We start from the raw sequence: 10,956 nt of genomic DNA, 5'->3' as shown, positions 1-10,956 counted from the left end.
TTCTACATGGTCCTGATCCAGGGTCTGCAGATATCAGACTTCATTTGTAGGCCAGTTCTAGCCAGCATCATCCTGAACTCTTCGGCTCTGTTCTGCTCCGATCTCAAAGGGATCAATGTTGTGGTTCCTTACTTCATATCTGCACTGGAGACCATCTTACCTGATCGGTGAGCCATGTTTTCTGACGTCTGGATATAAAACTTCGGGGTCTACATTCTTCGGGGTGGGCGATATTGACAAAAAGTGTTATATCAGTATTTTCTTGAATTTGTTGATAATGATAATTAGACCGTGTTTTTGTGCTATTGTGCACATCTGACTACCAAAGCTTTTCATATTCTGTGCGTTGTTTGGTTTACAGCAGTGTCAGAAATTAACTTTCATTAAGGGGGATATTTGCCACCTAAAATGGATTTCAGGGGGCATTTCTTTCTAACGTTATGAGATGTATGCCTCATATTTTATGTCCAATTGTTACATTAAATCTATAGATTCAATTGGAATAATAATTCACTATAGGCTGTTACCAATCCATTTAAATGAGTGTCAACAAAATGCGTTTTAGAAGTGCATCTGAAGCAGCATTTAGATGTATTTGCACTGTAATTACAATTGGATGAATAATGCTTTGAGATTAATGTTTTAAAAATAAAAAATTATATTGCAATATGAAAAAACTAGTTTAGTTGGCAAAATAGCGCAAAAACAGACAGTATTTTTTCTAAAATGTAACTAATATTAAATTATTTTTATTAAACTGTTTTACTGTCACATTCGCAAGCTGATATTCAGGAAAAAAGCACTCGTGCTCGTAATACATTGCTTAACTATAGGATATAGAAATATAAGATTAGGATTCATACGGAGTCATTTTTGCCCTCAAAAGTACACGATTTTTGGGGTCATTCTATTAGGCCACATCAGGCATGCACTCTAGGTGTATTTTAGTATGTTTTTTAGCAATGTGAGTGACATACTCGATAAAAACACATTGTTAAAACAACAGCTATGATATTATTGTAGATGATGCCTATCCCACACCCCTAATACATGCTCTTTTGTTAATGCATTTATTTCTGTTAATTTTGCTCCATCAGAGAGTTGTCCAAGTTTAAGTCATACGTGAACCCTACTGAGTTGAGAAGAGCTTCCATCCATATCTTGTTATCCATGCTTCCTCTTCCTCACCACTTTGGCAACGTCAAATCGGAGGTAAAAAGGGGTTTATTATCTAGAAATCTTCTTGGGATCTCTGTAACTTAATTTTCTGAGAAAAAAATCCACATTTAATTGGCTGTGGTTTTCTAATTACATTTGCAGATTCTTTTGGAAGGGAAATTCAGCAATGATGAAAACTCTCTCCATGAGAAGGCGGTCACCTTCCTCTCCCTGAAGCTGCGATTGGTCAATATTTTGATTGGCGCCTTGCAAACAGAGACAGACTCGATCAATACACAGATGATACTGGGTACGGCTGCCTGTTCAATATGTCCATTTACTGTTTTGTCAAGTGAAATATTATAAAACAAACTATATATACAGTGGATAGCATAAGTGAACACACCCATGCTAAAGTTGACTAAAAAGAGGAATAAAAAATCATCTTTTGGAAATTGATCTTAATGCCTTAATTTAAAAAATAAGGAAAAATCCAACCTTTAAGACACCAATTTTCTATGTGAATGAATAATGTTTCGTAAATAAATAAATGTTCTTCCTTAAAATACAGGTTGCGTAAGTCAGGACACCCCTATGTTAAATTCCCATAGAGACAGCAGATTTTTATTTTTAAAGGCCAGATATTTCATGGATCCAGGATACTATACATCCTGATAAAGTTCCCTTGGCCTTTGGATATTAAAAAAGCCCCACATCATCACATTCCCTTCACCATACCTAGAGATCGGCTTGGGGAACTTTCCATTAGATCATCTCTCAATGCAAATCAAACCAGCTATAACTGAAATGACACCATGCCAATGTGAGTGTCAATAATACCTTCATACTTGTGTCTCTTTACAGCGGCGATGTTGAATATCGTCCAGGATTCGGCTCTGTTGGAGTCTGTCGGTGCCCAAGCTGAAGTGGTACGCGTTATACTTATGCTTGTTATTTATAGAGCTTGAACTGGATTTGAAGTGTCTGTAAGATGATATGTGAGAAAGAACATTTACAATTCCCCAATTAAAAATGGCATTGATGAAGTGCTGGTGTGAATGTGTTTTGTAGGGCAGTGTGGATGGAAGCCATTCTCTGGCTAAGAGCCACAGTCGCAATAACAGTGGCATCAGCAATGCTAGCGCTGGCAGCTCCGAAGCCACGACTCCTGACAGCGATCGACCCGCACAAGCCCTGCTGAGGGACTACGGTAAGAGACACTAACGCAAAGCCAACCACTGCAATAGAGGCATTTGAGCTTTCGACTGTTTGACTTTGACCTATTGCTTTCATTCCTCTTATGCATTTAGCAAGTAGTTTCACACGTTGAGTTATTCCAGTAATGCCAGGATTAATCAGCAGAAATCCCAGAATGACTTGCATATCCTATAAATAATCCTGTTTATTATATTCGCGCTTACATTTACCACACCAACCCGAGTGTGGGTTAGTTTATCGTATTTGTGCCTTCACAGTTCACACAACATGATTTTTCTTTAGATTTTCTGTGGATTTTGGGGAACATTCAAGCCCCGCCCCTTACCATAACCGCCAGTTTAAACACACAACTAACTAACTCAACCAGGCCCCGCCCCTTTATTCTGCGTATGAATTATATAAATGAGGAATATTGTGAAGTGCTCGTTTCCGGAAAAAAAATTCAAGACTACAATGGAGGAGTTCAGACTACAAGACTTTCAGGAGTTCAGAAACACTGATATAAAAAACTCCCGCTGGAGGGACTTTGTGCTCAAACAGCAACATCACACACTAAAGAAAGATACATATGGAAAAAAGCACAATTGGTCCTCTTTAAAGCATTCATAAAGTGCATCCCAGGAATGCGAAGTAATGCATCTCTGCATGTTTGTAGAAGTTGCATGGTGTCAGTCAAACACGTTGATGATGCATTTTTATGTTTATTTTATTTTTATTTTTTTACTTATATTTTATTTAGAGCCACAGCATTACGTACGATACAGTATGGCATTGGGTTTTAACATGTTAGTCCATCATGTTCCCACAATATTGACAATTGTTCAGACTTAATTATATCATACACATTATACAGAGAATGAAAAAAAAATACACCTAGTACCAGGGGAGGGGAGAGGAATAAAAAATTAAATTAAAAATTAAAAATTAATAGAATAGAGAAAGGCAGAGATTATGGTGCATTTTAAAATGCCTGTCTGCAACAGATATTTCTTTAAACCCAAAGCTGTTGATCTGTCGAACATCTTTAACCAGTTTTGTTTTGTATAAAGAATGCTTTTTATTTATTTTCAAAGCATGACGTCAAATGACGGGCTTATGATTTGGCTGGACTAGAGGATCATCATTGTCTGTAACTAGCGAGCGATAACTTGTTCTTGTGCTTTTCTGTGTTCATGTGTATGGTTCATCATTGCCGTCACATGTCTCAGTGCCTGGCTTGCGTTTTGTGCACGTGTGTGTGTTACTAACCCGCTGTCTGTGGCGTGCTGTGTGTTATATCCCAGCTCTCCACACAGACACGGCGGCCGGGCTCCTGATCCGAAGCATTCACTTGCTCACTCAGAGACTCAACTCCCAGTGGAGACTCGACATGAGCATCTCGCTGGCCGCCCTCGAGCTGCTGGCCGGCCTCGCTAAGGTACGCTAAGGATCTGTCTATCACTTATTTTGTAAAATTTTTACATAGTAGAAATGTTTTTAGTTTTTTTTTGCACATAGGGTTATTGTTTGTAAAGTATGAGATTGATTTTTGGGCTGAATAGGAGTGCATATAATGTCGTTGTACTCTTCTGTATAATGACAAATAAAGATTCTGATACAGTAAATGGTTATAGCGAGTGGGTCTTTTTATATATATACACTACCAGTCAGTTTGGAATAATTATGTTTTTGAAATAAGGTTCTTATCCTCACCAAGGCTGCATTTATTTGATCAAAAATACAGTAAAAATTGTGAAATTTTATTACAATCTTAAAAAGCTGTTTTCTATGTGAATTTATTGTAAAATGTAATTTTTTCTTGTGATCAAAGCTGAATTTCTAGCATCATTACTCTAGTTTTGAGTGTCACATGATCCTTTAGAAATCATTCTAATATGATGGTTTCGCGCTCAAGAAACATTTATGAGCTTCTTCATATTTTTGTGGAAATCAAAAGTTAAAAAAATTAACTAAATTAATACTTTTATTCAGCAAGGATGTATTAAATTGGTTAAAAGTGACAAAATACATTTATAATGTTATAAAACATTTCTACTTCGGATAAATGCTGTTCTTTAGAACTTTCTATTCAAAGACTCTTGATAAATCAGTGTATCACGGTTTCCACAAAATCCACTGTTTTCAACATTGATAATGATCAGAAATGTTTCATAAATCATCATATTAGAGTGATATCTAAAGGATCATGTGACATTTAAAGTCTGGAGTAATGACTATGAAAATTCATCTTTGATCACAGGAATTATTGCAATATTTATTCACAATATTACTGTTTTTAGTGCATTTTCAATCAAATAAATGCAGTCTTGGTGAGCAGAAGAGATCGTTAAAGCGTTCGTGTACAAAATGAGTAAAATGCGTGTTTGTTTTGCGGACAGGTGAAGGTGAGTGTGGACTCGTCGGATCGCAAGCGTGCGGTCAGCTCTGTGTGCAGTTACATCGTGTATCAGTGCAGTCGCCCCGCGCCGCTGCACTCCAGAGACCTGCACTCCATGATCGTCGCCGCCTTCCACTGCCTGTGTGTGTGGCTCACCGAACACCCCGAAATGCTCAACGAGAAGGTACGGCCTGTCAAACCTCAACTTCAAACTGGTTCGAGGTCGTAAATGCTGAAACTTGAGCACCAGAAGCAAAAACAAAGCAGTCAAACAAGTCACTTCTCTATCTTAAACTTCCTGTTTGTGTCCAAATCTCATATAGTTCAATGACAAATATCAATGACAATCAAGAAACAAGATTAAATATGTTTGTGTTGTTTGTATACTCTTGTGTTGTGGTTAAGGATTGTCTGATTGAGGTGTTGGAAATTGTCGAGCTTGGCATCTCTGGCAGCAAGTCCAAAACCGGCGAACAAGAAGTGAAGTACAAAGGAGACAAAGAGCACAACCCGGCGTCGATGAGGGTCAAAGACGCTGCAGAGGCCACGTTATCATGGTGAGGGTCTTTCTTTCATACACACATTGATTTCTCTCCTATGATATGTACACTTGTCTTGGGCTACATCTACATTAATCCGGATACATTTGAAAACGGCGTTTTTGTTTAAAAACGCTCTCCGTCCACACTAGCGTTTTCAGGCGTTTTCCGACGAGGATCCACTCTAAACTCTAAATCCACATTTTACTGCGCATGCATAAAACCTCACTGAGATGATAAGGACGGGAAAATAAATAACAAAGTTATTGCGCAATTCTTCTGGCAGGTTAATTTTATTTTGCAAAATGTCTCAGCATTCGCTGATGCGTCCAGGTCGCTCTCACTCACCGTTATATGTTTGGTCTAAACGCAACTTCTCTCATGTTTTACCGCAGGACAGCAAATGCGAATACATTTTCTGTCATTTTGCAGGACTGTGATATGAAGAGTGTGCAAAAGAACATATGTTTAGCAACAGTAGGCACGTTTTCATTACAGATTTGCGCAAAACTTTTGCGTTTTTTTCCTAAATGTCGACAAAAAACTATTGCGGAATGACGGCGTTTCCATTAACCGATGTTATGCGACTAAATCTTCTTCTTTTTTTCTCTCTCGCGATAAGTCATTCCAAAAATCATGGCGACGGACGTTGGTAGGTTTATTGGTGCGTTCACGTGCTATGGTAATTATGGTAAATACCAAAAGCCGACGTGGAAAATGCACATGGACACCCCCTCATGTGGTATTTTCCACTGGGCAGCTCGTAGAATATTTTGATGCACGAGTTGCCGAGATGAGATAACCTTTGACCTTTTCAAAATGGCGGAGAGCAACGTGAGAGTCGTGAATGGTAAAAATATGTTCTATTCAAGATCTAGAAAATATACAGCATATTATTTACCGTTTGAGTTTTGATGAATCTTCTTCTTGCTGTAGCAGTTGACTTAAACAATCTAAAATAGTTTTAGCTAAATAACAGGTCTGGATCTCCATCTTTTTACGACATTTCGACAACAAAAGCACTTGAACACAACACACTGCTAAATACCAGTTCACAAGTGGAAAATATCATATTTTCCATATCACGTGAACGCACCATATGTATATCCCAGCCACTGCAATGGCCATTATTATTAATGGAAGTGTGTGTGTGTGTGTGTGTGTGTGTGTGTGTGTGTGTGTGTGTGTGTGTGTGTGTGTGGTGTGTGTGGTGTGTGTGGTGTGTGTGGTGTGTGTGGTGTGTGTGGTGTGTGTGGTGTGTGTGGTGTGTGTGTGAGAGACCCTGATACTGAGAGTGTGTGTGTGTGTGTGTGTGTGTGTGTGTGTGGTGTGGTGTGTGTGTGTGTGTGTGGTGTGTGTGTGTGTGTGTGTGTGTGTGTGTGTGTGTGTGTGTGTGTGTGTGTGTGTGTGTGTGTGTGTGTGTGTGTGTGGTGTGTGTGGTGTGTGTGGTGTGTGTGGTGTGTGTGGTGTGTGTGGTGTGTGTGTGAGAGACCCTGATACTGAGAGTGTGTGTGTGTGTGTGTGTGTGTGAGAGAAAGACCCTGATACTGAGAGCGCCTCATATGAGGAGTTTCTGGGTGTTCCTCCCTCATTTCTGCTTCGAGGTCTTGATTGTGGGATTTCTTTGAGGTTTACAAATCCAGTATTCCTGTAATTCTTGTCTTTTATTAATTAAATAAAGAACTCGTCTCGTATTCTGTCCAAACACACCGCATCATCTACGTCAGGTGACTGTAAATGCGCAAAAACTGTTCCCATTGCAGTTTTGCGAAATATTTATTTTTCGAATTGCCTGAAAAACGCCTCATGTGAGCGTAAAAACGTTTTTGCGATAAATGGGGAGTTTTGGCGAAATTGACGTGTTTCCATTGGCCGTATTTTCAATTCGCAATTTCAATTTGCGCAATTTGTAGGGTAATGGAAACGCGGCTACAGTGAAAGTGAAAAGCACATTACAGGCACAATACCGGTATAAACATGAATATCTATTGGTACAATATGCGTCACATGACTAATCTTACGTCATCGTTTTTAAATACCTAAGTTTTGACAGTCCATACTACAACACGAAAACTGCGTTTTCAAATTTATCCAGCTTTGTTATCATTAATAAAAACACAGTGTGGACGGAAGGCCAAAACGGAGAGAAAAATATGCGTTTTCAAACTATCTTTCAAACATATTAGTGTGGACAAGACCTAGATTTGTGTTGCTGTGTGTTCCAGTATAATGCAGGTGTTGGGAGCGTTCCCGTCTCCCAGTGGCCCTGCCTCTCCCTGCAGTCTCTTGAACGAGGACACACTGATCAAATATTCCCGACTCACCTCTACGTCTCACAGTAACTTCAGATACTTCGTCCTGGATAACTCTGTCATTCTCGCCATGCTGGAGCAGCCCCTGGGAAACGAACAGAGTGAGAAAAACACCCTTCATGTTTCATTCCTCCAGTACAGCTCTGATTTCAATTCACGTTTATTTGTATAGCGCTTTTTACCAATACACATAATTTCAAAGTAGCTTTACAGAAAGTGCACGAGTCCATATTACAATTTCGAGTGATGTGTTATCAGAGGTTTAAGGTTATACACTAGCGTTCAAAAGTTTGGGGTCAATATGACTTTTTTTTTTTAAAAAAAAAAGAAATTAATACTATTCTTCAGAAAGGACGCATTAAATTGATCAAAAGTGACAGTAAAGACATTTATAAGAATGCAAAATATTTATTTTTTAATGAAAGGCTTTTCTCTTGAACTTTCAAAGAATCCTGAAAAAATGAATCACGGTTTGCACAAAAATATGAAGCAGCACAACTGGTTTCAACTGTGATAATAATCATAACTGTTTCTTGAGCATCAAATCATCATATTATACTGATTTCTGAACGATCATGTGACACTGAAGACTGGAGTAATGATGCTGAAAATTCAGCTTTGATCACAGGAATAAATTACACTTTACTATATATTCACATAGAAAACAGCTGATTTACATTAAAATAATATTTCACAATATTACTGGGTTTGTTTTGTATTGAATACTTGTTTGTTAACACATGATTATGACATTTAGAAAATGTAGTATTGGTGCATGTTGAGTAAGAGAACTTATTTCCTGGTAATGTGTGTGTGCACGTGTCAGCAGACCCCTGCCCATCAGTCACCATGTTAATCAGAGGCATGTCTGGTCGACACGCATGGACAATGCAGCTCTTCCATCAGCCTCGAGGCGCAAGAGCCAATCAGAAGGTAAGACGCAACATCAACCACCAATCAGGGCAGAGATGTGCTTTAAGTAGCCAATCGGAAGCAAACAACTTTCACAAATTTTCTCTATAGGGTAATTGATTTTTAACGATAACTTATAAACTTTTAAAGACAGCCCTACTGTGAGTTCTGAGGTTGTTAATCAGTGGTATTTGCTTCTATTAAAGCCATCAGCCATCTTTTTTTTTTTTAACTGATTGTTTAACAGGTAGTTTTTGTAAACGAGTCGAAATAATTAAATGTGTTTTTATTTGTGTGTATATGTGTGTGTGTGTGTGTATATATATATATATATACAGGTCCTTCTAAAAAAATGTGCATATTGTGATAAAGTTCATTATTTTCCATAATGTAATGATACAAATTTAACTTTCATCAATTTTAGATTCATTCCACACCAACTGAAATATTTCAGGTCTTTTATTGTTTTAATACTGATGATTTTGGCATACAGCTCATGAAAACCCAAAATTCCTATCTCAAAAAATTAGTATATTTCATCCGACCAATAAAAGAAGTGTTTTTAATACAAAAAAAAGTCAACCTTCAAATAATTATGTTCAGTTATGCACTCAATACTTGGTCGGTAATCCTTTTGCAGAAATGACTGCTTCAATGCGGCGTGGCATGGTTGTGCTGAAAAATGAAATCTTCATCTCCATAAAGCTTTTCAGCAGATGGAAGCATGAAGTGCTCTAAAATCTCCTGATAGCTAGCTGCATTGACCCTGCCCTTGATAAAACACAGTGGACCAACACCAGCAGCTGACATGGCACCCCAGACCATCACTGACTGTGGGTACTTGACACTGGACTTCAGGCATTTTGGCATTTCCTTCTCCCCAGTCTTCCTCCAGACTCTGGCACCTTGATTTCCGAATGACATGCAAAATTTGCTTTCATCCGGAAAAAGTACTTTGGACCACTGAACAACAGTCCAGTGCTGCTTCTCTGTAGCCCAGGTCAGGCGCGTCTGCCGCTGTTTCTGGTTCAAAAGTGGCTTGAACTGGGGAATGCGGCACCTGTAGCCCATTTCCTGCACACGCCTGTGCACGGTGGCTCTGGATGTTTCTACTCCAGACTCAGTCCACTGCTTCCGCAGGTCCCCCAGGGTCTGGAATCGGTCCTTCTCCACAATCTTCCTCAGGGTCCGGTCACCTCTTCTCGTTGTGCAGTGTTTTTTGCCACACTTTTTCCTTCCAACAGACTTCCCACTGAGGTGCCTTGATACAGCACTCTGGGAACAGCCTATTTGTTCAGAAATGTCTTTCTGTGTGTTACCCTCTTGCTTGAGGGTGTCAATGATGGCCTTCTGGACAGCAGTCAGGTCGGCAGTCTTGCCCATGATTGCGGTTTTGAGTAATGAAACAGGCTGGGAGTTTTTAAAAGCCTCAGGAATCTTTTGCAGGTGTTTAGAGTTTATTAGTTGATTCAGATGATTAGGTTAATAGCTCGTTTAGAGACCCTTTTCATGATATGCTAATTTTTTGAGATAGGAATTTTGGGTTTTCATGAGCTGTATGCCAAAATCATCAGTATTAAAACAATAAAAGACCTGAAATATTTCAGTTGGTGTGCAATGAATCTAAAATATATGAAAGTTTAATTTTTATCATTATATTATGGAAAATAATGAACTTTATCACAATATGGTAATTTTTTGAGAAGGACCTGTATATATGTATATGTATGTATGCATATTTCACAATAAACCTAAAATATTGTTTCTGTAGTTCTGTAATAAACAACTTTAGTTTTATATAACGAGTAGTTTTATATTTCTACTTTTACTACTACTACTTTTTTTTTTAGATTGTTGTTCAATCCCTTCATGGGATTGTAGTTCTTTCCCTCATAAAAGCCTTTTTGTCAGATTTTTAAATACTTTTTTTGCTTCAAATAAGTTCCTAATGTTGCGATTCACTTCATAGCACTAATGCTCTCTATTAAAATGTCCTTTGAGAGAATATTATGTTTTAGATTTTGTATTTGGGAATAATCATGAGCAGTGTTATGCTTACGCTGTCTCATGATGTCCATCTCTCCTACAGCAAGTGTTTGTTCCTGAAAGCCGACCCACGCCCAAAAACGATGTAGGGATTCGGTTTAACGTCAAGCACAGACCGTTCCCAGAAGAAGTGGATAAGATCCCGTTTGTGAAAGCCGACCTGAGCATCCCGGATCTCCATGACATTGTGGATAAGGAGGTATAAAAGCCTCAGAACATACTGTTATCTTTAGCATTACACACTTTACAATATATGTGTAAACCTCACAGCTAGGCATGCGACGATATCAAACTTGCACAACATGATAATTCCTAAAACTTTAAACACAGAATTGAATTAAGTTACAAAACCATTCACTGCTTGACTTAAGAGATATAACCAGTTTAGATGAAA

The 10,956-nt window shown here is 38.4% G+C and overlaps 1 protein-coding gene across 3 annotated transcripts in view; it reads left to right on the top strand.

Annotated features, from left to right (window-relative positions):
• Nucleotides 1-10,956, top strand: part of LOC143740650 (ral GTPase-activating protein subunit beta-like) — a 59,083-nt gene that overhangs the window by 27,136 nt on the left and 20,991 nt on the right. The window contains exons 11-21 of one of the 3 annotated variants that reach the window (XM_077232657.1): nt 1-167; nt 1,098-1,212; nt 1,321-1,468; nt 2,023-2,087; nt 2,230-2,368; nt 3,660-3,793; nt 4,755-4,937; nt 5,159-5,310; nt 7,518-7,705; nt 8,434-8,537; nt 10,606-10,761. The exon at nt 1-167 is cut by the window's left edge and continues 1 nt beyond it. In XM_077232657.1, the coding sequence (XP_077088772.1) occupies nt 1-167; nt 1,098-1,212; nt 1,321-1,468; nt 2,023-2,087; nt 2,230-2,368; nt 3,660-3,793; nt 4,755-4,937; nt 5,159-5,310; nt 7,518-7,705; nt 8,434-8,537; nt 10,606-10,761 (1,551 nt within the window). Of the gene's footprint in view, nt 168-1,097; nt 1,213-1,320; nt 1,469-2,022; nt 2,088-2,229; nt 2,369-3,659; nt 3,794-4,754; nt 4,938-5,158; nt 5,311-7,517; nt 7,706-8,430; nt 8,538-10,605; nt 10,762-10,956 lie in introns of all 3 variants that reach the window. The other 2 variants (XM_077232659.1, XM_077232656.1) reach the window with 2 other exon arrangements.

This window comes from Siphateles boraxobius, unplaced genomic scaffold (assembly GCF_051911475.1).
Source record: "Siphateles boraxobius isolate OS27281-9 unplaced genomic scaffold, OSU_SipBor_1 179, whole genome shotgun sequence".
NCBI lineage: Eukaryota > Metazoa > Chordata > Actinopteri > Cypriniformes > Leuciscidae > Siphateles > Siphateles boraxobius.
This window is presented reverse-complemented; position numbering and strand designations above follow the sequence as displayed.